A 26,257-nucleotide genomic window follows, 5' to 3' on the forward strand; every position below is an offset into this window, starting at 1 on the left:
TACTCCGCCGGACCGGAAGTGGCGAACTTAAAACTGGAACTTCTGGGGCTTTGCGGCAGCAGAGGGATGGGAACGACTGTGTTGGGTCAAGTCCTGATACCGGAAGCGTTTCTCGGGGGAATTGCAACCGTTTACGCTGATCCCCGCTTGCTGTAAATTGTACCTACAATGCAAATCATATGCAAAGCAGCTGCATTGCGGGGCTATCGTTCAGTGTAAAACAAGCACATTTGAGGCTTAGCCAGACTGTCTCCCGACCCCTTTGTAACTAAGGGTCGGAAACTGTTGCACCGGCAAACTAGACTTTTCTTGCCGCGCGCGAATAAGGTACACGACCCCTGGAAGCCCCGTCGCGTCATAACGCGCGTCACGGCCCGGCCCCTATAAGCCGGTGCGGTGGGTGCGGCGAGCTGGCGTGGGCGGAGCGGTCTCGGCATCCACCTCCTGTGGGCAGAGCCATCAGCGGGTGGGCTGCACTGACGGGGAGGGCATGGCTCTGCCGGCGCTACGCGTCTTGGGCTGCAAAGCCAGTTCTGTGCTCGGTGCAGCGGCTACCTGGACGTGCGCGGCAGGCAGAGCAGGCCGGAAAGCAACAGAGTGTGGCGGGGCCTGTAGCTTCAGCAGCTCCGTGGTGGCCATGGCCCCGATCAAGGTGACCTGTTTTAGCTTTTCGGTCTCTTTGGGCGCCACACGGGGGCTGTCCTCGGTGATGCTTTCTTCATGCTTTCTACCAGACCCTCTCGCTGCCCCTCCGTCCTGGGACATTCCCTGAGACGCCCTCTCGTATCCACTATGCGACATCCAGGGACATGTCCCCACCATTTTTTCAAGCGATCGAATGCTGTGTCATTTTCCACATTCTTGTAGTATTTATTTTTGCCGCTTTTCAAACCCCTCATACCCTTTTCTAAAGCCCCAGCCTTTTTGTGATAGTGTTAGAGCCATTTCACCGCATCTTTTGAAAGAGCTATGGTCCCTTGGTGACCAGGGGTCTGATTTTCTCGTTGTCTCCCTCAGTGAGACACCCCCACCCCACCCCACCCCCACCCCCAGCTCTTTGGTCTTTCTAGGAGCTTCTTGAAACTACTCTCTCTTCTGTTCCTGGGCTTCATCTTTTCATAGAAGAGGGAGAGGGAGGTGGTGGGAGAGAGGAAGGGGGGCTGGGGAAGGCTCATTATATAAGCCTGGCTGGCCAGGAACCTGGTGTATAGATCAGACTGACTTCAAACTCCTAAAAATCCACCTGCCTCTGCTTCCCGAGTGTTGGGATTAAAGGCCCTTTCTTTTTTCTTTTTAAAATCCTTCTTAATATGTATTTAGTGTGTGAGTTTGTTAACACGTGTGTGCATGTAGGTCAGAGGACAGTTTTGTTTGTTTGTTTGTTTTGTGTGTGTTTTTTGTTTTGTTTTGTTTTTTGGTTTTTCGAGACAGAGTTTCTCTGTGTAGCCTTGGCTGTCCTGGACTCGCTTTGTAGACCAGGCTGGCCTCGAACTCACAGTGATCCACCTGCCTCTGCCTCCCCAGTGCTGCGCCACCACGCCCGGCTTGTTTTTTGTTTGTTTGTTTTGTTTTGTTTTGTTTTTGAGACAGGGTTTCTCGGTCTTGGCTGTCCAGGACTCACTTTGTAGACCAGGCTGGCCTCGAACTCATAGCGAACCCACCTACCTCTGCCTCCCAGAATGCTGGGATTAAAAGCATAGAGGATAATTTTCTCAGGAGTTAGTTCTGTCTTTCTACCATGTCTGTTGTGGGCATAAAACTCAGGTGGCAGGCCTGGTGGCAAGTGCCTTTACCTGCTGACCCCTGCCTCCCTTTCTTTCCTTTCCTCTTGTGGCTCTAGGAAGCCTCTGGGTGGACTGACACAACTCACCTACCCTGAAAGCCTATGTCTCGAACTCTTTGGCTTGGACATCTTCCCTGGCTTTCCAACACCTTTCTCTTGGTCTGTGAGCAGGACTTTCTTGCTCCCTGTTGCCAGGCACTTTCTCAACCCCAGACACAGCCCTCTGTACCCTCCTCTGTGCGCTGATCCGTCTTGGGTGGCTTGTTTACACAGCATTGCAAAACTTGCCAAGGCCTCTCTCCTTCCCTGTTGCCACCAACTGTCCTTACACAGAGCCAGGCTTCCTTGAAACGTGTAAGATGTTGGGCCAACTGGGAAATACAGGGGACCGAGGCAGAGATGGACCTCTGGTGACCGATATTCTCTGCTGGGTGTCAGCGCTGGCTCCATCAAGGTCTGGCTGCCTGGCTGTGGTTTGCTGGGCCTCTCTTTACTCGTTTCACCCTGGAGTCCTTGTCTCCAGGTGGGAGACGCCATCCCCTCAGTGGAGGTTTTTGAAGGGGAGCCCGGAAAGAAGGTGAACCTGGCAGAGCTGTTCAAGGGCAAGAAAGGCGTGCTGTTTGGAGTCCCTGGGGCGTTTACGCCCGGCTGTTCTAAGGTGAGGCTTCTCCTTTCCAGATTCAGAAGCTGGAACCCGGAGGGTAGGGGAAAGGGGGTGTTGGTTAAATCTAACACCTCTGCTTGATCCTGCTGGTGCAAGCACGGCAAAATTTGCTTGGGACTTGGGCTAATGAGACAGAAGTTTTGCCAATGGGAATTCATTCCATTAGATATTTAGGTTTAGGCTTCCTAGTAGCCAAGGCAAAGAGGAAGTGGCTTGCTTCACCTGGGTCCCGTACCCTGATCAGAGGTATTAGGAAATAGGAGGACGAAGAGCAGGCAGAGGAAGACCAGCAGTTGTCTTTCTGTTTTGACCTGTTGTTTTCCTTCTTAGACCCACCTGCCTGGGTTTGTGGAGCAAGCTGGAGCTCTGAAGGCCAAGGGAGTCCAGGTGGTGGCCTGTCTGAGTGTTAATGATGTCTTTGTGACGGAACAGTGGGGTAGAGCCCATCAGGCAGAAGGCAAGGTGAGGTGTGGGGCCAGGTGGGAGGGCTCCGGTTTTTTAAAATTTATTACAATGTATCTACTTGGTTTGTGTGTGGGGTGGGCACTCATGCCATGGTGCACAAGTGGAAGCTGTAAAATGACCTGGGAGACCTGGTTCTCTCCTTCTGCCATGTGGGGTCGTGGGGTTTGAACTCAGGTTGTCGGGCTTGGCAGCAAGCACCCTCACTCACTGAGCCGTCTCATTGAAGGTCTCTTTGTAACGTTTACCCCCTTTCCCTCAGGTTCGGCTTCTAGCTGACCCCACTGGAGCCTTCGGGAAGGTGAGTGTGCCGCCCCTTCCTTGAGCCTGCAGTTGTTCCTGGAGGGACGTGTTTCTGTGGGGAGCAGCCCCTGGCTTGTTTGGGGGCTCCTGACACCGGCCTCTGCCTGTCCTCTAGGAGACAGATTTATTACTGGATGATTCCTTGGTGCCTCTCTTTGGGAACCGCCGACTGAAGAGGTAAAGTGGGAACACTCCCCATTGGCACTCTGGGCCCTGGCTGCCGCCGCCTGGGCTTCTGTAGCTGTACCTCTTTCCTGCAGGTTCTCCATGGTCATAGACAATGGCGTCGTGAAGGCTCTGAATGTGGAGCCGGATGGCACAAGCCTCACCTGCAGCCTGGCTCCCAACATCCTCTCACAACTCTGAGGCCCTGGCCAGAGAAAGGTTCTATTCCCTTCCCATCTCTCCCACCCAGCTCTGGGCTAAAAGGCCCAGCACCTCCTCACAGAGGCCACTTAAATGGAACCTTGACCAAATTTCGCAATAAACGATCTCATTTGTGTCTTTGCCTCTGGTTGGGAACTGTCTGCTTTGCCGCCCTTGTCTTTGGTGTAGCCACAGGTACAGCTGAGGTCAATGGCAGGGGTTTGAGGGAGAAAGTGGAGGGACAACTAGGACAGGTTCTCTGGAAGGTAGCATCGTCCTCATAACCAGCCTGGAAACTGAGAGGAAGCCAGACTGGCTTTGCTGCTACATCCTGGGACAGCTGGTGCTTGGTCTAGGAGCAACCCGATTCCATTTACTGTATATGTATATGTATTTGTATATGTATGCAGTGTTCTGCCTGCAGGCCAGAAGAGGGCACCAGATCTCATTATAGATGGTTGCGAGCCACCATGTGGTTGCTGGGAATTGAATTTAGGACCTCTGGAAGAGCAGCCAGTGCTCTTAACCTCTGAGCCATCTCTCCAGCCCTCCGTTTACTCTTTTTTTTTGTTTTGTTTTGTTTTTTGTTTTGTTTTTGTTTTTGTTTTTTGTTTTTCAAGACAGGGTTTCTCTGTGTAGCCTTGGCTGTCCTGGACTTGCTTTGTAGACCAGGCTGGCCTCGAACTCACAGCGATCCGCCTGCCTCTGCCTCCCGAGTGCTGGGATTAAAGGCCTGTGCCACCACGCCCGGCTTCCATTTACTCTTAATACACAGGGCAGGAAACTTCGCTCAGGCCTCCCATCTTGCAGACTCCAGTTGCTCCAGGAGCACCCCTGGTACAGATGCAGCTTCATCTGAACACACTGTACTAGGCTCAGAACAGGAGACTTCCAGAGGGAGGAGCCATAGAAAGGTGTGGCCAGTGGTGAGCCCGAGGGAGGGGCCAAGAGCCAGGGACACCGGTAGGGCTTGGGGCTTCAGGAATCCATGTTCAGGGGAGCAGGGGATGGCTGGGAAGCCCCTCGCTGTGCTTAGGAGGAGGTTCTAGTCCAACAGGTAGATACCGAACACCTGACTGATCTGTGTAGCTGTAGTGGGGTACATACCAGGCTTGTCCAGCACTCAGGACCAGACCAGCTCTACAGCAGCCAAGTGGTGGGAGGCCAGGCAAGGCAGAAGAGGCCCTGAGGGAGCTTAGAGGTGGAAGTGGCAGGGAAGAGTCAGGCTGGGTTGAAAAGGTTGGACTGGCCTCGTTACAGCAGGAACAGGCTGTCTGGGCCCTGAGGCTGCTTGTGTGAGGCCATCTAGCAGTCAGCAGGAGTCAGGCCTCGCAGCCACCCAATCACCATAGGACTTACTGGGGCACAGGTCAGATTCCAGTCCGAGCCAGTGTGTGGAGCTGGGAGACAGAAGAGAGGCATTGAAAGATCTGTTATGAGCAGGGTATGATGGTTTACGCCTTTAATCCCAGCACTGGGGAGGCAGAGGCAGGCGGATCTCTGTGAGTTCAAGGCCAGCTTGGTCTACAGAGAGAAAATCCTGTCTCGAAAAACCAATTAAAAAAAAAGGAGGGGGGCCACTGGAGAGATGGCCCAGAGGTTAAGGGCACTCACTGCTTCTCCAGAGGTCCTGAGTTCAATTCCCAGCAACCACATGGTGGCTCACAACCATCTATAATGTGATCTGATGCCCTCTTCTGGCATGCAGGTATGTGCAGCCAGAGCACTGTATACATAATAAATAAATAAATAAATATTGAAAAAAAAAAAAGGAAAGATCTGTGATGAGATGCCAGAGGGAGGGCACTGGGCCAGGTGGAGCCATGAGCTTGAAGGGAAGAGGCCTAGGTGGTGACTCTGGGACTCTCCTACTAAGGGGACCCATGGCTCAGCTACCTGAGATTCTCTCATCCCACCCAGCATCCTTCATGTCACTGGCCACTTCTTAATCTGTCCTCTGAAGATGCTTGGGTCACAGTGACCTTGACAGGCACAGCACAGAGACTTGTTCCTTCCCAGGATCAGATGAAGGAGCTGAGGAACAGGCCTTCCTCCCATGGGCCACTGCATGGGCCCTGAGCTGTGCCGCCAGTTCTTGCTGGCAGCCTCAGCAGTCAGTCGTCCTCACAGATGCCAGCTCTCCTTCTTCACTGGCTGCCTGTTTTTCCCCATCCTTGCAAGACCTGTAAAGAAGTGTCCCCCTTCAGAGTCTCCTCACTGGCTGGGTCTCTAGGCTGAGAGAAAAGGGCTGACAGGGTCCCAGTGGCACCTTAGGACAGCTTGGGGGGGGGGGGGTTGGAGGGCCCTGGCTGCACAGCACCTGGCCTTCCCTTCCTGCGTTAGAATGTCTAGAGTTGAGCCAGCCCTGGTGCAGCTCCAGGTCCTGGAGTAGCTCAGCACCTGCCAGGAGAGTGCAGTAAGGCTGGGCTTCCGGCCTGAGGTGAGGCTAGCCAGACCTTGTGGATTGAGCCTGAGGGATTGGGAGGCCTGAGGCTGCACCTGGAAGAGGGACTGGTGTCTTTTCTGGACCAATATTAAAACCAAACAACTGAAGAGAATGTCCTAAACCAACCCTGACACGCACTTGCCTTGTGCTGCTGGAGCTGGAAGCGTGAGAGTCAGCCATGAAGAGAGAGGTTTGGGCCTGGAGAGTGGCTCAGAGGTTAAGAGCGCGGGCTGCACTTCCAGAACAGCTGGGTTCAATTCCGGCACCACACAGTAGCTCACGACCATCTGTAACTCGAGTTCAGGGCTTTTGACACTCTCCTCTGGCCTCTGTGGGTGTTATGCACATAAACATAGACATACCTTCAGGCAAAACAGCCATACGCCTACATTTTTAAAAAAAGAGCCAGGTGGGGCAGTGGTGGGACACACCTTTAATCTCAGTACTCGGGAGGCAGAGGCAGAGGCAGGCGATCACTGTGAGTTCAAGGCCAGGCTGGTCTACAAAGTGAGTCCAAGACAGCCAAGGCTACACAGAGAAACCCTGTGAAAAAGAGCCAGGTGTGGTGGCACATACATTTAATCCCAAAACCCAGGAGGCAGGACAGCCTGGGCTATAAACTGAATTCCAGGACAGCCAGGGCTGTTACACAAAGACACCCTGTCTTGAGAAACCCACCCCACCCCCCACACCAGAAAAAGGAAGGGAGGAAGAGAGAATGAGATGAAGAAAGAAGAAGAAAAGAGGTTTGTTCCTTACTGGGTCCTGGAGGCCAGAGAGCAGCACAAGGTGTTATGTGTGGTAGTCATATGTAACCCAGGCTGGCCTCGAACTCCTCACAGCCAGAGATGACCCTGAAGTCACTGAAGCTCACTCTTCAAGTGTTGGAATTGTAGGTGTTGTCTTACCATGTCCTGCTCACTTCCTCTTGTTATTGTTAGAGTCTCACTGTGTATTCCAGGCTGGCCTGGAAGTCTCTATGTAGACCAGGCTAGCCTGGAACTCAAGAGTTCTGCCTGCCTCTGCCTCCCAAATGCTTAGATTACAGGATTACAGTTGTACACCATACCCTATCCAACTCTCTCTCTCTCTCTCTCTCTCTCTCTCTCTCTCTCTCTCTGTGTGTGTGTGTGTGTGTGTGTGTGTGTGTGTGTGTGTGAGCTTCTTTGGTACCAGGATAGAGATGGTTCAGAGGTTAAGAGCACTGTCTGCTCTTCCAAAGGCTCTGAGTTCAATTCCCAGCAATCACATGGTGGCTCACAGCCATCTATAATGTGATTTGATGCCCTCTTCTGGTGTGCAGGTATACATGCAGGCAGAACACTATATACATATAATAAATAAACAAATTTTTTTTTTCGAGACAGGGTTTCTCTGTGTAACCTTGGCTGTCCTGGGCTCACTTTGTAGACCAGGTTGGCCAAATAAACAAATCTTAAACAAACAAATGTATGCTACCACCCCAAGAGAGAGAGGGTCTTTTAGTTGTGTGGCCTGTCCCGTGGTGGAAGGTCCAGGGGGCAAAGAGTGAACTAGCTTGCCTCCCTGCTTTTAGAACAAATTCACTCTTGTAGTAAAGTAAAACATCCAGCCACCCAGCAGGGCTGGTCTGTGTGACCTAATCACCTTCCTTAGTCCTACTCCCCTTCTCTGCTGTGCTACCAACCAAATTTCCAGCACGGAAATAGGGTGACATATTAAAACCCTAGCACATGCCTAAATAAAGGCACTGAGCAGCCAGGATCCCCCAGGGCCAAAGTTTGACTCAACATTTGGGGTGCTTGCCCTTTTGGGTTGAATCTCTTTGAAGTGCTACTGAACAGGACCTGCACACTTCTCAGGGCTTCAGGGGACCCCAAGTCCTTCTACAAACCCCCAGGTAGCCTTGCCTGGATGGCCCTGTCACCAAGTGGGATCTTCAGACTTTAGGTTTGGACCTCCAGAGTGTGAGTCACAACCCACTACTGGACGTTGGTGGCTATGGCCAGTCTGAGTGTCTTTCTAGGACCACACTTTCTTTATCTCTAAAGAGGGACTAAGGATGGCAAGATGGCCCAGTGGGTAAAGGTGCTTGCCACCAGCCAAGCCTCACAATTTGAATTTGGTCCTTGGGGCCAGCATAGCAGAAGGAGAGAACCAAGGGGCAAAAGTTGCCCTATAACTTATGTAGGTACATCATAGCATGTGCATATCCCCAAAATGAATGCATGAATAAATGAATTTCACAGATGAGAGAAGAAAAGGAAATGATCCTGGCCACCTCACACGGTTGGTGTGGCCTGTGAGATAACTTATGAAGTAAGTAGCATATTATTACCAGCACATAGCAGATAGTGAGAGCATACATGCGTGCATGCTTCTTTCTTTCTTTCTTTCTTTCTTTCTTTCTTTCTTTCTTTCTTTCTTTCTTTCTTTCTTTCTGTCTGTCTGTCTGTCTGTCTATTACTGGGGATGGAATTCAGGGCCTGTCTTGAGTTAAACCGTCTATCACTGAGCTATATTTTCAGACCAACAAATGCTTTTGTATGTTTGGCTTTGGGGACAAGTTTCTCTCTCTCTCTCTCTCTCTCTCTCTCTCTCTCTCTCTCTCTCTCTCTCTGTGTGTGTGTGTGTGTGTGTTGTTATTTTGTTTTTTGTTCTTCTTTTTTCTAGACAGGATCTCAATACATAGCCCTGGCTCTCCTGGAACTCACTCTGTAGACCAGGCTACCCTTGAATTCACAAATCCACTTGTCTCTGCCTCTGGAGTGCCAGGACTAAAGGCATGTGCTGCCACACCAAGCTGTGACAAGTCTTTGTTATATAACTCAAGCTGAGCTGGAATCCACAATCCTGCATTAGCCTCCTGAGTAGCAGAATTGTAAATGTGCACCACCAAGCTCACTTCCCCACCCCCCAAAAAGACTTAGGGAATTAAAAAAAAAAAAAAAAAAGAGGAAGAAGGAAGAGGAGGAGAAAAAGAAGAAGGAGAAGGAGAAAACAATAAAGGCCTCTCTACACTTCAGACTCATAGAAGAGGGGCAGAAGGATTGTAAGGGCCAGAGGACCAGGATGTCTCTGTGAGATCCTGTTTCCTAGAACTGACAGGGAAACTACACCCATGACACTGAAACAGTGCAGTTGCCTAAATAAGACCTAAGCAAAGGCACCAAAGGACGTGCTGACATGTAGAGGGGAAATCTCACAGGCTTCACCCCAGCCAAAGAGCTATGGGCAACTAATGACTGCTGAGAATTAATCTTCCCTGGGGTGATGTCCCTAATTGATTATCCAATTGGTCCTAAGATCATGTACATACACGCTACACTGAACAGACTCAACATGTTGTGTAATATAGACATTGATGTGCATATATGTTTTAGCAGTTAAAGAGAAGGAGACCATGAATTTGAGAGGAAGTAAGTTATGGAGGGTTAGAGAGAGGCAGAGGCAGAGGCGGAGGCAGAGGCAGAGGCAGAGGCAGGAGGACCTCTATGAGTTTGAGCTTGGTCTACATAGTGAGTTCTAGGACTATTGTGATTTGGTCTAGTGCTGCTGTGTATTCAAATGCTAAATACTGTCCCCCACGATCTGGTTACAGGGGTTGGAGAGATGGTTCAGCTGTTAGGAGCAGTGACTGCTCTTTCAGAGGTCCTGAGTTCAATTCCCAGCAACCATCTGGTGGCTCACAACTGTCTGTAACCCCACAGAGACATACACGACGCCAATACACATAAAACAAAAACAAAAAAATTGTTTAAAAAAAAAAAAGGAAGAAGAAGAAGATCTGGTTACAGTCCATAGTACATTCTCATGTGCACCGTTGTGTGTAAACTTTGCTTCCTAATGTTCTCAGATTGGTTAAAATGAAATTGCTGACAGCTGACAGCTGACAGCCAATTACTGGGCAGAACAAAGGTAGGTGGAGCAATGGCAGCTGGGTGACTACTGGGGGACTCACACTTCTATCTTCCTGCTTTGCCAGTTTGAACTTGAAGTCCTTCTGTTTCAGCCTCACATGTGCTGGACTGTAGGAATGAACTACAGCATACAAAGTGTAAGTTAGGCACAATGCAGTCCTGTGTGTGTGTGTGTGTGGTCTGTTTACCTACCTATTCAATACAATGCTGTGTTTTTTGTTTATTGACCATAGCCACTGGCTTCTAACTCCCTTCCCAAGGCAGCTATAGAAACCAAAGTCTCTCTTTTCCAAAGCTGCTCATAGACTCTATAAATTCTCTTCTCCATCTTGAAGCTAGACATACCAACAACTCTTTGACCTGGCCTTGCCTGATAACAGATCATGAGACCCTGCTCATTCCAGAGGGGACCTGTCCCATCCCCTGGAGGGAGGTGGTGCTGCAGATGGGGCCAGCAAGAATCTGAGCTGACAGGCTGAGCTGGCTTCCACACCCAGCCTGACCACTTCTGTCCACCTACTTTATAGTGAGGGTGCGGAACTTCAGTCCTGCCTGCATGGAGATGTCACTCTGAGGACTCAGATGACAGGGGTTGGCAGGATCCTCCAAACTACCAAACAAGCAGGGCAGAGTGCTCCCACGCCTCCCCTGTAATCCTCCTGTCGCTCCATCTCAAGCTTCGTCTCTGCTCCTCTGCATGGCTTGGGATGAAGCCTCGACCTTGCTAGGTAAGCAACCTCCTGCCAACGGACACCCAGGTCTTGTAACGCTCTTTATAACAAATCAAGCTGAAGCAAGTCTCTGGGCTGTCTGACATGCTCTGCTGATGAATTGTGCAGAAGGGCTGAGGATAAAGCTCAGTGGCAGACACTTGCCTTGCATTCACTGCAAAAAGAAGGCAAACAGAAAGAAATTAGCATTAAAAACTGAGGACTGAGCCGGGCGTGGTGGCGCACGCCTTTAATCCCAGCACTCGGGAGGCAGAGGCAGGCGGATCACTGTGAGTTCGAGGCCAGCCTGGTCTACAAAGTGAGTCCAGGACAGCCAAGGCTAACACAGAGAGACCCTGTCTCCAGAAAAAACAAAAAACAAAAAAACAAAAAACAACAACAACTGAGGACTGGAGCGAAGACTCTGGGGTTAAGAGCACTTCATGCATTATGGAGGACTTTGGTTCCGTTCCCAGTACCCACATGGCACGTGGGACTCTGCTGATGAGGCTGAAGTCTGGCTTCTCCGGGTATCAGTTTTGTGCTTGGTCTATGAAGATCGGACTCCATTTTCTCAGCAGAGTTCTCACTTCACCTGATCTGGTGACCCCAGGTCTTGTAAGGAGAGTCACATAATCCTAAAAGAAAACATAGGCCCAACCCCTTTCCTGATAACAAGCACAGGGAATTCCCAGAAGTCCTCCACCCCATGCTGAGATCCCAGCCTCCAGCAAATGGCCCTTAATTACACCTAGGCGCCATTCTGATACATAGGATAATTAAGTACTGTTTTTCCCTTTCTGTGATAAGGGCGGGCTGTTACTGAGGCGCTGAACCACTGTATGTAGATGAAGTATCCTGGCACCCTTTGCCCCAGTGAATCATGCACAGTTACCCTCATGAACCCCTCCACTGCCCAGGGCTCATAACTCTGATCCACAAGTAAAGTTGGGTTTGATTTCTCACTCCACACAACTGTCTGAGACCCATCGTTCTGGGAGAAGAAGCGCTCCTGGGAGATGCGCCAGCATTTGGAACCACCTGCTTTGTCCTCGTCGTCGTCGTCGTCGTCGTCGTCGTCGTCGTCGCAGCCTCCGCCGCAGAACAAGGCCGGTGCTGGCCGCTGGGGGTGCATCTGAGGGAGGAGCCTGCGTCTCACCCTGTCTGCCAGTGGGTTTGGGTCATCTGCCTGCATTCTCAGTCATGCCTGGCGAGGTAGATGAACCAAAGGGCTGTAGCATTTAGATCTTGTGGGGTTCCTGAATCCCCACTTCCTCTTGAGACCTGCAGTCTCATTCCGAAAAGAGCAAACTGTAACATCAGGTGTGGGAACTCATTTCTCGGCTCCCTGCCCCAGAGGCTGGGAACCTGGCTTTGTGCCCAAGCCACAAGCCTCACCCCTAAAGTACTCTAGTTGCCCCTGAATGAGAGACAGGACCTCTGATCTCGAAGTCCATCCGCTCCTGCCCAGAAGCAGGAAGTGCCCAGTCGGATCTGCTGGGCTTGGGACCCAGACCTGACGGTGAGCTGCTGAACTCGGGACCACAATGGCAGCTCACAACCATGAAGCAACCCCAGTTCGAGTGGACCAACACCCTCTTATAAACTCTGCAAGTGCCAGGCACAGATGTGGCACACAACATATATGCAAGCAAAACATCATACACATAAAAAAATTAAAAAAGAAAAAAAACCACGGGCATATCTGTAATCCCAATATTTAGAAGGTGAAGGCAGGAGGGTCAGGAGCACAGTCCAATCTTATCTACATAGGAAGTTCATAAGATCCTATCTTTTTTTTTTTTTTTTAGTGTTTCAAGAGGTTTTTTCTGTGTAGCCTTGGCTGTCCTGGACTTGTTTTGTAGACCAGGCTGGCCTCGAGCTCACAGTGATCTGCCTGCCTCTGCCTCCTGAATGCTGGGATTAAAGGCGTGTGCTATCACACACACACCCAACACACATACACACATGTACACAAACAATCCTACACACCCACAAAACACGCACACACCCACAAAACACACGCACACACACACACATGTGCATGCACCCACATGAACATATATCACACATAAGTATGTTTAATAATTAAACGTAAGATGCCAGGCGGCTGGAGAGATGGCTCAGAGGTTAAGAGCACTGCCTGCTCTTCAAGAGGTCCTGAGTTCAATTCCCAGCAACCACATGGTGGCTCACACCCATCTATAATGAGATCTGATGCCCTCTTCTGGCCTGCAGGTGTACATGCAGACAGAGCATTGTATACATAATAAATAAATCTAAAAAAAAAAAATGCCAGTGGCCAGGCGTGGTTGTGCACACCTTTAATCCCAGCACTCAGGAGGCAGAGGCAGGCAGATCACTGTGAGTTCCTGGCCAGCCTGGTCTACAAAGCGAGTCTAGGACAGCCAAGGCCACACAGGGAAACTCTTGTCTTGAAAAAACAAAACAAAACAAAACAAAACAAAACAAAACAACTGGGCCTGGAAAGATAGCTCAGAAGTTAAGAGCACCGACTGCTCTTCCGGAGGTCCTGAGTTCAATTCCCAGCAACCACATGGTGGCTCGCAACCATCTATAATGAGATCTGGTGCCCTCTTCTGGCAAGCAGGCAGAATGCTGTATACATAATAAGTAAATAAATATTTTAAAAAAGAAAAACAAAACAAAACAAAAAGATGCCAGGCATCAGATATTAGATGGAGAACTTTATTAAATGAGCACGGGAGAGATGGAAAGGGGGAGGGGTGCCCCAGAGAGAGCGATAGGGAGAGGGAGGATAAAAGAGAGGGTAAGAGAGGGTAAGAGATAAGAGAGAGGTGAGAGAGGGGTGAGGTGGGCCCATCCTTTTATATACTGAGCAGGGCCATGCCCAGTGGCAGGCAGACTGGGACAGATTCCTAACATTCCTCCCTTTTCCTATAATTAAAAAAATGAGGATGTTGGATTGTTGGTTCAATTTTCTTTAATTAATTAATTAATTAATTAATTTTTTGCTTTCTCGAGACAGGGTTTCTCTGTGTAGCCTTGGCTGTCCTGGAGTCACTTTGTAGACCAGGCTGTCCTCGAACTCACAGTGATCCGCCTGCCTCTGCCTCCCGAGGGCTGGGATAAAAGGCGTGCGCCACCACACCCGGCTCAATTTTCCTTTCTTTTTTTTTTTTTTTTTTTTTTTGTTTCTCGAGACAGGGTCTCTCTGTGTTAGCCTTGGCTGTCCTGGACTCACTTTGTAGACCAGGCTGGCCTCGAACTCACAGCAATCCGCCTGCCTCTGCCTCCTGAGTGCTTCTGCCTCCTGAGTGCTAATTTTCTTTTCTTTTTTCCTTTTTTTTTTTGGTTGTTGTTGTGTTTGTTTTTTGTTTTTTGAGATAGGGTTTTTCTGTGTAGCCCTGGCTGTCCTGGACTCACTAGGCTGGCCTTGAACTCACAGAGATCCATCTGCCTCTGCTTCCCCTAGTGCTGGGATTAAAGACATGCACTACCTTGCCTGGCTACAAGATGGATTTTTTTTTCCCGAGACAGGGTCTCTCTATTAGCCTTGGCTGTCCTGGACTCACTTTGTAGACCAGGCTGGCCTTGAACTCACAGTTCTGCCTCTGCCTCCCGAGTGCTGGGATTAAAGGCGTGCGCCACCACCGCCCAGCTGCAAGATGGATTCTTAATATTGGTGACTTCATCCAGTGGGAAGCCATCTCTCCATTTTAAGCAGGGCAGCTTTGTGCAGTTCTGAGGTGGCATGTTTGGATGTCTAGGGCTACACACACACTCACTCCCTGGTCCCCTCACAGTCACACAAGGTGCCCTGCCTTCCTGTGCTGAGGGTCATCTCTGAGTCTTTGACTGGCTTCCAGCCTCAGCAATGAACAGGAAGGTACATATTAGAGGGCTGGCTGTTCTATGAGGTGGGGACGGGTTGCGATAAAGCCTAAGGTGAGGAGAATGAGGGAAGTCTGGACATAGTGAGGCAGAGATAGGTTTCTTTCCTCAGGGCGTGTTCACCAAGGCTGGCTGCCAGGGCAAAGGCTGGGTGTTTTATTGTCCCTCCTGGAGGGCCTTGCTGAGGCGTCTGCGCACATTTTCACTGCTCACTTTCAGTCAGGATTTGGGTTTCCTGCTTAATAGGTGCTTAATGGTGGTAGGTTCTTACTGTGTGTCTTTCATTACATGGGTGGCTGGTGACCCCAGGCGGCTTTGAGCTCCTCCTTGTTAGCTGCTGTGTCTGGATGTCTGCCTTGCTCTTTCAACCAGTCAGTGGGGGATCAGGGGGTGGGTGTGTTAGGAGCTCTCAGAGTCCACTCCCACTGATCTCTCTCTCTCTCCCTCTCTCTCTCTCTCTCTCTCTCTCTCTCTCTCTCTCTCACACACACACACACACACACACACACTCAAGTTCTCACTATGTTGTCCAAGCTAATTTGTTGTTGTTTTTAGAGACAGGACTTCTTGGGCTGGAGAGGTGGCTCTTCCAAAGGTCTTGAGTTCAATTCCCAGCAACCACATGGTGGCTCATAAGCATCTATAATGAGATCTGGTGCCCTCTTCTGGTGTACATACAGGCAAAACACTGTGTATATATAGTAAATAAATAAATACTTATTTACTTATTTATTTTGGTTGTTTGAGACAAGGTCTCTCTGTGTAGCCTTGACTGTCCTGGACTTACTTGTAGACCAGGCTGGCCTTGAACTCACAAAGATCCACCTGCCTCTGCCTCCCAAGTGCTGGGATTAAAGGCATGTGCCACCACCGCCTGGCAATAAATAAATCTTAAAAATAAAAAAGCCAGATGTGGTGGCACACAGCTATAATCCCAGCACTAGGGAGGCAGAAGCAGGTGGAATCCTGTGAGTTCAAGGCCAGCCTGGTCTATAAAGCAAGTCCAGGACAGGCAAGGCTACACAGAGAGACCCTGTCTCAAAAAATGAAAGAAGGGGGGGGGGCTTCTCTGTGTTGCCCTGGCTGCCCTGTAATTGTAACTCTCTCTAGACCAGGCTGTCCTCAGACTCACAGAGGTTCATCTGCTGCCTCTGCCTCCCAAGTGCTGGTGGCCTCCATGTGCCACCACTGCCCAGCTCCAAGCTAATCTTGAACTCTGGGCTCAAGTAATTCTCCTGCCTCAGCTGTAACTGTAGATGAGCACTACCTGAGAAGCCCTCTTTCACCCTTTCTTCTTCTCTCTCTCTTTTTAAGTGTGTATGAGTGTTTTACCTGCATATACATATGTGCACTGTGCATGCCTGGTGCTCCTGGAAGTCAAAAGAGATCGTCAGATCCCCTGGAAGTGGAGCTACAAACAGCTCTGAGTTACCTTGTAGGTGCTGGGAACCTAACCAGGGTCCTCTGCAAGATCAGCAAGTGCTCTTTTTTAATCAAGAAAAATTGAAAAGGGCTGGAGAGATGGCTCAGAGGTCAAGAGCACTGTCTGTTCTTCCAAAGGTCCTGAGTTCAATTCCCAGCAACCACATGGTGGCTCATAACAATCTACAATGAGATCTGGTGCCCTCTTCTGGTGGGCAGGCACATGTGCAAGCAGAATATGTATAAATAATAAATAAATTTTTAAAAAAATTGAAAAATGCTTTATTTTTTTGTGAATGGGTGTTTTACCTGCATATCTGTGGAGCATATGTGTGTACTGCCCTTGGAGGCCAGAAAAGGGCTGTGGGTCTCCTGAAAGTGGAGATACAATTACCACATGGGCCCTGGGACTTGGAGACAGGTCCTCTGGGAGGGCAGCCAGTGCTCTTACAGAGTCATCTCTGCGTCCCCCTCTCGGCTTCTGTTGACAGTCTCATGTAGCCCAGGCTGGCCTCAAATTTGCTATGCAGCTGACCAGTAGATGCCTTTGAGCTACTTATCCCCTGACTCCATCTGCCGGCTGCTCGGATCACTGGCGTGCCCCACCACACCTAGCCTGAGACTCGTTTTCTTTATCTGTGCGGTGGGAATTCTCTTAGTCGGGAGGGTGAACTTGGGCACCTTCTGGATCTCGGCACCATAGACTCCTGGATATATGGCCTCAGGCAAATGAAAGACGCTCTCTGAATCTGAACATAGTGTTCTGCCTTGTAAGTGGGGATAATAAAACAACTTCTGCATAGCTGGGCGACAAGGGGTTAATACAGACGCAGAGCTGGACTGTCTTGTGGTGACCATATATGCCACAAATGGGACATCTTTTCCACAGGCTGGGGGTCCTTGAAAAAAGGAAAAGTTGTAGTCTCAGTTTTCTTTTTTTTTAATTTAATTTAATTTTATTTATATTTACATTTATTTATTTTTTAGTCTTAGTTTTCTTAACCAATATATTTTATTACAATTTATTAACCAAGCATACGTCACTTATAACCCAACTAACCAAAACAATAGGAAAAGAGAATTAAGGAAACACAATAGCAAAACCATAAGGATATCAGCTCTGAGGAACGATTCTCCTGGCGTAATCAGCAGGGTTTCTTCTGCTGGAACCTGGAGTAACCAGAACCCAGAACCTCAGCAGGAGCCAGAGCCCCGAAGCCTTCCCTCGAGTGGTTCTCTCTAGGAGCGTCTCAATGTGGAGCGATCAACAGCCAAAAACTATCCGAAGTCTCCAAAAGCCCCGCCTCCAGTTTTGAGCTCATTTATATATCTCCTCCCAGAGTCTGGTCACGGGATCTCTTCAGCTGGCAACAATCAAGCTCCCGCACGAGGTGGTTGCTCTTCCAGTGGATTAGCTCAACTGTTCTCTCACAAGACCGTTCCGATCCCACACTTGGGATCATAAAAAACAGAGTTATCTCTCCTTCAAAAAGTCTTTTGTGAGAAGTGGGTAGCTGACTGAATGTGGTAGAAGTGAGAAGTGTGTGTGTGTGTGTGTGTGTGTGTGTGTGTGTGTGTGTGTGCGTGTGGTGGTCCCTGTGAGGTAGAGAGGAAGTGAGAAAAGGGAAAAGGACAGAGGGACGTAGAGAGGACAGAGGGACATAGAGAGACAAAGGGTTCCAGGAGGGAGTGAAGGAGAGAAGAAGAAAGATCGGATTCGTGCCACTGTAACAAAATACCTGACAGAAACAAAGGAAGATTTTTATTTACTTATTCAAAAAATTTTTTTAAGATTTATTTATTTGTATGTGTACAATGCTCTGCCTGCATGTTCACCTGCAGGCCAGAAGAGGGCATCAGATCATATTATAGATGGTTGTGAGCCACCATGTGGTTGCTGGGAATTGAACTCATGACCTCTGGAAGGGCAAGTCAGTGCTCTTAACCTCTGAGCCATCTCTCCAGCCCTCAAATTTTTATTTGTATTTTATTTTGAAGATTAATTAGCTTTTACATTTTAAATGATTTATCTTTATTTTCATTTCATGTGCACTGGTGATTTGCCGGGATGTATATCTGTGTGAGGTTGTCAGACCCCCTGGCACTGGAGTTACAGGCAGGTGTCAGCGGCCATGTGGGTGCTGGGAATTGAACCCCGGTTCTCTGGAAGAGCAGCCAGTGCCCTTAACCACTGAGCCATCTCTCCAACTCTGAAGGTTATTTTTATTTTTATGTGTGTAAGTGTTTTGTCTGTCTGAATGCTTGTTTGCCACCTGCATGCATTGCCTATGGAAGCCAGAAGAGGGCATGGGAGTGTTCCCGGAGCTGGAGGTGCAGATGATTGTGAGCTGCCTTGTGGGTGCGGGGAACTGAACTCAGGTCCTCTGGAAAAGCAGTAGTCCTTTTTTTTTTTTTTTTTAACAGGGTTTCTCTGTGTAGCCTGGGCTGTCCTGGACTTGCTTTGTAGATCAAGCTGGCCTTGAACTCACAGAAATCTGCCTGCCTCTGCCTCCCGAGTGCTGGGATTAAAGGTGTGCGCTACTACTGCCCAGCTGCAGTCCTCCTCTTAACTGTGAGGCCATCTCTGCAGACCTTTATTTATTTTTGAGACAGAAGCTCACCTGTCTCAGGCTGGCCTTGAACTTGACTTGTGACGGAAGATGATTTTGAACTCCCGATCCACCTGCTTCACCTCTCAAGTGCTGGGATGATGGGCATGTGCCACCAGCCCCTGGCGTGTGCAGCGCTGAGACTTGAACCCAGAGCATTGTGCTTGCTAGGCAAACACTCTACCAACTGAGCCACAGACTCAGTCCGTGACTTCAGAGGGTTCAGTCCGTCGTGTTGGGAAAGGCATAGTGGAGAAGCCTTCACAATTCACGTCTGGGCTGGACAGGAATCAGAGGGAAAGACAGGAAGCACTCAGAAACAGTACACCTCACCGGTCTTCTCCTAGAGATCGTCTGCTGTTATAAAGAATGAAAATCCCAGCTGTTCAATTTTACCAATAAAGACTCCCGTCTTTAATCCCAGCACTCGGGAGGCAGAGGCAGGTGGATCGCTGTGAGTTTGAGGCCAGCCTGGTCTACAAAGTGAGTTCAGGACAGCCAAGACTAACACAGAGAAACCCTGTCTCAGAAAACAAACAAACAAACAAACAAAAACAAAACAAAATACTCAGGAGCCAGATATTGAAGTTAAAAACCTACTAGCTCAGAGAGGCAGAGAAAGAACCCAGTTGATATTCCTACTCAGCTCACGTCCCAGAAGGAAAAAGCCAAAAGCTCTTTCTTTTTATCCACAACATCTTAAATACCTCCTCTCAATGCTCCTGCTTTCGGTTTAATCCCCATCAGCTAGTTTCTTTCTCCACCTCTTGACCTAGAGTTGATTGTATTAAGCTCTTGGATTAAAGGTATGTGATAGGGCTGAGCCAAAACTACAAGGACTTGTTTACAGTAAACAGAAAGCTCGCTCTTAGGTTAAAGGTGTCGGTTAGGGCTGAGCCACACCAAACAAGAAACAGGCTTTTACAGTTCACAATCTTGGGGGTTCACAATGGGATCAAATATCTTGCAACGTCTTTATCTGGGGTCCCATTTCTCATTGTTTTACAACCAAAATAGAGCCACATCTTCTTCGAGCCAAACCTTCAAACCACAAGCCTTCAGGGGACAGTTCAGATTCAGATCTTAATAGTCAGGGGTCAGGGTGGTGTTTTTGTTTGTTGTTGTTGTTGTTGTTTTTTAATACGGTATAGCTTTTTCTATATTTGCTGTAGCTCCCAAATAATGACATGGAGACCTATTAAATTTATTAATAAGCTTTAAGCACCATTGCTGGGCAGATTCCCATCTATTTTAAGCAGACTGGCCTTGGCCTACTTCCTAGCCATGTTCCTGCTACGGGATATCTCAGTCTCACCTTGGCTGCTTCTGCTCTATCTTTGTCTTCACGGCTCCCTCATGGTGACCTCCTCCTCCTTCTCCCCTCCTACCTGGGACCCCCTAACTGCAATTGAAAGTCCAGATCTAACTCTCCTGCCCAGCTATTGGCTGATGAACTCCTTTATTAATGAATCAGAGATGATGGAGAACAGTTTTTACACAACATTGCGACAGGAAGTTCTTCATGGAGATGGCAATGCCCACATCCGGATCTCTGGGCACAGGAATCAGCATCTGAACACACAGTGCACAAGACCATCTCCTATTTTTTTTTATTTTTTATTTTTATTCTTTTCTGAGACAGGGTTTCTCTGTGTAGTCCTGGCTGTCCTTGAACTCACTCTGTAGACCAAATTCAGAGATCCACGTGCCTCTGCCTCCTGAGTGCTGGGATTAAAGGCATGTGCCACCACTCCTGACAAAGGAGCTTTTTCTTCACGGCCTTGAAGGTCATGCACAGAGCTTCTAGCTTGCTTTGACGTACAGGGAGATGGAGGCCTGTGTCCCAATGATGCCTAGAGCCTTGGGGACAGTCAGGGAAGGTGCCCCAGAAGTGAGGGTCTTGGGGAGAGCAGGAAGGAAGGTCTGGCCACTTGACAGGTGGCAGGCCTGGGCTGGCCTTCCCTCTTCAACTGTTGGGGCTGCAGCTGGCACTGGGACACACATGGTGGGTGCTCACACCTGGTAAGTTGTGGCTGGAGGTCTCGGGCACTATTCCAACTGGGTCTGGCCTCCCACCTGGGCAACATGGGTCACTGAGCACTTCTGTATCTGAACAGCTTTTCCCACAGGTGGCTGGGATGGAGGGAGTTTTTGGGGAGATGCCAGAAAGTCCTGGACGCTCCTTTTCTGAATCCTGAGCCGCGAACCACCTGAGTACAGAGTTGGGATGCAGCCAGGCCTTTCGGGTACCACATGTGACTCTGGGCCACTCAGCTAGAGAGGAGAAGCCTCTCTGTGACTGAGGCTGGCTGCTCAGGCCTCTGGGCCCAGTTGCAGAGCCCTCCTCCTCTGCCCTTCCTGTTGGATCATGACTATGCAGAAACGTCAGAACCAGAAGTGAACTGAAGGCTGCAGTCTTTCCCAGCGGTGCCTTGTGCAGATCCAGAAGGACATGCAGGGAGGGGCAGCCGGGCAGGGGCAGGAGCACTGAGTCCTAACGTCCTCCCCCTCCCCCCCAGACATCTTGGGCTCCAATTATCGCCAGACTGTCTGGACTCGCTGGACTGTCTCGACTCGTCAGCCTCCCAAGCAATAACACAGACACTTTATTATTATGAAAGCTTGGCCTTAGCTTAGGCTTGTCCCCAACTAGCTCACATAACTTAAATTAACCCATTTATACCAATCTACTTTCTACCACGTGGCTTGTTACCTCTCCTGTGTCCCAGCACCTGTTTCTTCCTCCACAGGCGGCTTTCCTGCTGTGCTAAAGGCCTTTCAGCTCTTTATTAAATGACTCAGAAAGTGATGGGGAAATGTTTACAAAACACTGAGACAGGTGATGCTTCGTAAAAATAACAGTACCAAAGCCTGGCCGGTATGCTGATCTCAGCCAGGTACAGAAATCAGCATTTGAATAACACGAAGACAATCTTCACACAGTGCACAAGAAAGATCACCCCAACAGACCCCACCACTGTCCATCTGTCTGTCTGACATTCTCAGCTCTTGCCCTTCTCTTGGGTCCCTCTGCTGGACAGCAGTGTGAACTGAGTCCTCTTAAAAACTGCCACCAGTGAGCGGGTGACACAAACCTGTGATCCCAGCTCTTAGCAGCCCAAGGGAGAAGGATGGTGATTTTGAAGCCAGCCTGGGCTATACAGAAAGACCTTTTCCTGACTAAGCCAAGCCTCATAACTCTTCCTTTTTTGTTTGTTTTGGGTTTTTGAGACAGGAGTTTTTGAACAGCCTTGGCTATCCTGGAGCTCCCTCTCTACACCAGGCTGGCCTTGAATTCACAGAGATCCGCCTGCCCTGCCCCTGCTTCCTGAGTGCTGGGATTATACCACTGCCAGCCAGTTTAATTTTACTTTTGTATTTTGAGATGGAGGTTTGAGCTTCTAGACTACAGAGTCTAGGCGGGTGTTGAGTTTGCAATCCTCCTGCCTCAGTTTCCCTTATGATGGGAATATAGGTCTGTGCCACAAAGCCCAGCTTTTTTTTTTTAATTTAATAAAGTTTTATTTTCCCAAATGTACAGCTGAATTAGCCTGCTTATGCATCTTCACCAGCAGCTGGGGCATCTCCACCCTTTGTGTTTCTTGTGTAAGTTACTTGGGCTCTGTGCTTTGAAACCAACTTGCTAAGTCCTTTACTAAGCAGCTCCTGAAGGGCTGCCCTGGCCAAGGAGCCTCGGATCTTCAGTCTCTCAGAGACCACAGCTGGAGTAATAAGCTTATAGTTGGGAACTTCCTTGCAGAGTTTGTCGTATGTGGCCTTGTCAAACAGGACTAAATTGTTGAGCTTGTCCTGAACTTTGTCTTTGGACCACTTCTTTTTGGCCTTGCCACCAGACTTATTTACTGGGTCTTTGTCTTTTTTGGCTGGCTTTACAGCATCTTTCTTCTTTTTCGTGTCCTTGGGTGACATGGCGAAGCTAGGAGAGTGGTGACAACTACTGCAGCCTCACTAAGATGTCGGGGGGGGGGGGGGGTAAACCAGCTTTTTTTTTTTTTTTTTTTTTTTTTTTAGACAGGGTTTCTCTGTGTAGCCTTGGCTGTCCTGACCTTGCTTTGTAGACCAGGCTGGCCTCAAACTCATTGCGATCCACCTGCTTCTGCCTCCCAAGTGCTGGGATTAAAGGCATGTGCCACCACGCCCAGCAAGCCAGCTTCTTTTTTTAAAAAGCAGAACTTCATGTAGCCCAGGCTGGCCTCAAAGTCTTTATGCAGCTGAGGATGACCTTGAACTCCTGATCTTCCTTCCTCCTCCCAAATGTTGGATCATAGGCATGTGCCTTGACATTTGGTTTAATTCAATTTATGTAGTGTTGGGGATGGTACCAAGGGCTTCCTGTATGAGAGGCAAATATTCTAGTAACTCAGCTACACCCTCAGCCCCTAGACTGAATTTGTATCTTCTCTGCTTTTTGTATGAGTTTTATAAACCAGTTAAAATAAGAATATTTAATTAAACTTAAGTATACATATTTATTCACTTTGTGTGCGCACGCGTGTGTGCGCCCCCACGTTTGTGCCTACAAATGATAGGAATACAGGCTTGAGCTACCAAGCCTATTAACTTTTTGGGAGGGGGAGGAGAAAAGAGTCTCTTTATATACCTCTGGCTGGCCTAGAACTCTCTATATAGAGCAGGCTGTCCTAGACTCACAGAGATCCACCTGCCTTTGCTGGAATTAAAGGCATGCTATGATGCCCAACAGATTTTTTTAATTTAAAATTTTTTAGTTTTTTTGAGACAGGGTTTCTCTGTGTAACAGTCCTGGCTGTCCTGGACTTGCTTTTGTAGACCAGGCTGGCCTCAAATTCAGAGCGATCTGCCTGCCTCTGCTTCCCAAGTGCTGAGATTAAAGGTGTGCTCCACCATGCCTAGCCAGATTTAAAAAAAAAAAAAGCTATAGTCTTATTATGTAGCCAAGGCTAGCCTTAAACTCACCACCTGTCTCAGCTTCCTCAATGTTGGGATTACAGGTGTGAGCCCCCATGCTAGGGAACTGATTAAAAAAGACCTCTGAGAAAGCCAGCTGTTGTGTCTTTGTAGTTCATAATGCAAATTGCAAACATCCCCAACATTTATCAGCAATAGACCAAAAGAAGACTAGCAGTGGCCCACGCCTTTAATCCCAGAACTCGGGAGGCAGAGGCAGGTTGATTTCTAAGTTTGAGGCCAGCCTGGTCTACAGAGCCCGTCTCTAGGCTACACAGAGAAACCCTGTCTTGGAAACAAACAAAACAAATCCAGGAGACTGAATGAAAAAAAGACAGCAGTGGCCCAGAGCTGTGCAGTTCTTAAGACGTCAAGGCTGGGCAGGAGAGATGGTTCAAAAATGTTAAAATGCAGAGATTTAGCGGCATGTGCCTGTGACCAGAACCTGGAAAACTCAGGCAGGAGGATTGCAAATTTGCAGTCAATCTGGACTATGTAAGCAAAACTCTGTTAAAAAAACAAAACAAAACAAAAAGAACCAAAACTAACATAGTGGCTCACATACGTGATCTCAGTTCTTGAGAACTCTGAATCCCAAGGCTTTATCACAAGTTCGAGGCCAGCCTAGGATATGTGATAAATTCTTGGCCAGCTTGTCATACAAGTGTGAGAATTTGAGTTTGAATCACCAGAACCCACATAATAGCCAGATATGAATTCTGAGCATCTGCAATCCTGGTGTTCTGAGGAGATGGAAGGTGACAACAGGAGAATCTCAGGAAGGTCATGGGCACACACTGCAGTGAGGAGAGCCTACCTCAAACATGACAGAAGGCGAGGACTGACACCCACAGCTGTCCTCTGACCTCCTCCAGCAGCATACACTTTATTATTATTATTATTATTATTATTATTATTATTATATATTTTTTTGGTTCTTTGAGACAGGGTTTCTCTGTGTAGCCTTGGCTGTCCTGGACTCACTTTGTAGACCAGGCTGGCCTTGAACTCACTATTATTTTTTTTTTCAAGACAGACTCTCTTGTGTATCCCTAAGCTGTCCAGGCTGGTCTCAAACCCACAGAGATCTGCTTGCTTCTGTTTCCCAAGTTCTGGAACTAAAGCCATGTGCTCCCTGAACAGAAAGACCACAGATTTTGGCTGCCTGGGACTGCAGCTCAGGCAGTGCTGCTTGCTTAGAAGCAATAGGCACCCTCTCAGCACCTCCAGAGAAACAAACAAGATTGCAAACACACTGTGAAGCAATGAAAAAGACATGTGGCCATGTGTGTGCCAGGCTCACATGTGTCCTCAGGACACAAAAGCTGACCAGTGGCTACCTCAAGCCAGGGCAGTTAGAGTCATAGATGATAGACACTTAGTTTCTCTCTGTACTTTTTTTTTCTCCCCAAGGGTTTCTCTGTGTAGCCCTGACTGTCCAGGAACTTGCGCTATAGACCAGGCTGGACTCAAACTCAGAGATCCACCTGCCTCTGCTCCTGTGTGTTGGGATTAAAGCTGTGGGGCTGGCCTGGAATGTCCCACTTAGCCCACTCAGGCTGGCCTTTGACTTGTGATAAGCTTCTGGGGGTCAGCCTTCCCAAGTTCTGGGATCACAGGTGTGAGCCACTATGTGATGTTTTGTTGTTGTTGTTTTGTTTTGTTTTGTTTGCCACAGGGTCCAACTATATAGTCCAGATTGGCTGCAAATTCATAAGCCTCCTGTCTCAGCTTTCCAACTTCTGGTTACAGTCACGTGCCACTAAAGCCCTGCTTTTCAACCTTTGCCTCTCCCCGGCCCCCCCCCCCCGCCCCCGTGTCCCCCAAACAGGGTCTCTCTGTGTTAGCCTTGGCTGTCCTGGACTCACTTTGTAGACCATGCTGGCCTTGAGCTCACAGCGACCCACGAGTGCTGGGATTAAAGGTGTGAGCCACCACTCCCAGCTTTTCAAACATTTTAAATCATTGTCTCAGAGGCTTATTGCTGCAATAAAACCCATTACCAGAAAAAAAAAAAAAAAAAAAAAAGGAAACTTGGGAGGAAAGGGTTTACTTCCTCTTACAGTTTGTAGTCCATCACCCAGGGAAGTCAGGACAGGAACTCAAGGCAGGAGCTGAAGCAGAGACCATGAAGAAATGTTGCTCACTGGCTTGCTTGTTCAGCCTGCTTCCTTAGAGCACGCAGGCCCAGGGGTGGCAATGCTCACAGTGGCCTGCGCCTTCCCACAGCAATCATCAATCAAGAAAATGCATTGGAGGCTTACCTATCGGCCAGTCTGGCGGGACATTTTCTCAGTCGGTTCCCTCTTCCAAAATTACTCCAGCTGGTGTCAAATTGATGTAAAACTAGCCAGCACAATCATGGCATACATGTAGAAAAAAATGTTTTAAAGGAAGACTCAAGCTGAAGGAGGGAGCTCTGCCAGCCTCCCAAACATGAGTTTCACTCTGTATCCAGAAGCACCCTTGGGGGTCAAGGACGTCTGTGCCAAGGGATCGGGTGCCCTGCTGCCTAGCCTGCCTCACCTGACTCAGCAGTCTGAGGACAGATGGGGGTGCAGCCAGGCTTGTCTAGATGAAGGAAGTAAGAGCAATCAGGACATGGTCTCTGCCTCAGGGCTCAGGAAGGGTGTGACTCAGAATTGAGCAAGACGTGGTGGAGGCCCAGTCACCATGTCAGGCTGGCTCTTGAGGACCTGAGAGGCCAATGTGACAGCATTTGTGGGGATCCCTGGACTGGACTTGGAGGAGGAGGCAAATGGGCACAAGA

At 48.9% G+C, this 26,257-nt stretch overlaps 2 protein-coding genes and 2 long non-coding RNA genes across 4 annotated transcripts in view; 1 reads left to right on the plus strand and 3 right to left on the minus strand.

Annotated features, from left to right (window-relative positions):
* LOC311586196 overlaps positions 1-26,257 on the minus strand; it is an 86,174-nt gene that overhangs the window by 9,279 nt on the left and 50,638 nt on the right. The gene's annotated exons all lie outside the window — the stretch shown is intronic.
* PRDX5 (peroxiredoxin 5) lies at positions 408-3,719 on the plus strand. Its single transcript, XM_084761820.1, has 6 exons — positions 408-652; positions 2,307-2,441; positions 2,778-2,909; positions 3,172-3,210; positions 3,328-3,389; positions 3,473-3,719. The coding sequence occupies exons 1-6, from the start codon at positions 491-493 to the stop codon at positions 3,576-3,578; spliced, it is 636 nt and encodes a 211-aa protein (XP_084617946.1). The 5' UTR covers positions 408-490; the 3' UTR covers positions 3,579-3,719.
* Positions 3,962-11,622, minus strand: LOC311586191. The gene is made up of 5 exons (XR_014775471.1): positions 11,529-11,622; positions 11,117-11,271; positions 10,444-10,808; positions 6,167-6,353; positions 3,962-5,761 (listed from the first exon to the last, which is right to left on the minus strand). It is a non-coding gene; the product is annotated as an uncharacterized lncRNA (long non-coding RNA).
* Positions 22,037-22,485, minus strand: LOC311586703 (small ribosomal subunit protein eS25-like). Its single transcript, XM_084762825.1, has one exon. The coding sequence runs from the start codon at positions 22,468-22,470 to the stop codon at positions 22,096-22,098; it is 375 nt and encodes a 124-aa protein (XP_084618951.1). The 5' UTR covers positions 22,471-22,485; the 3' UTR covers positions 22,037-22,095.

Source organism: Acomys minous (genome assembly GCF_964271855.1).
Source record: "Acomys minous genome assembly, chromosome: 2".
Classification (NCBI taxonomy): Eukaryota; Metazoa; Chordata; class Mammalia; order Rodentia; family Muridae; genus Acomys; species Acomys minous.

What these genes read in the sequence shown, in the direction of transcription:
- LOC311586703 (XM_084762825.1), bottom strand. Translation starts at nt 22,470, where the DNA reads ATGTCACCCAAGGACACGAAAAAGAAGAAAGATGCTGTAAAGCCAGCC.
- PRDX5 (XM_084761820.1), top strand. Translation starts at nt 491, where the DNA reads ATGGCTCTGCCGGCGCTACGCGTCTTGGGCTGCAAAGCCAGTTCTGTG. An exon ending in TTACGCCCGGCTGTTCTAAG is followed by an intron (nt 2,442 to 2,777) that starts GTGAGGCTTCTC and finishes TTTCCTTCTTAG; the next exon opens with ACCCACCTGCCTGGGTTTGT. An exon ending in CCCATCAGGCAGAAGGCAAG is followed by an intron (nt 2,910 to 3,171) that starts GTGAGGTGTGGG and finishes CCTTTCCCTCAG; the next exon opens with GTTCGGCTTCTAGCTGACCC.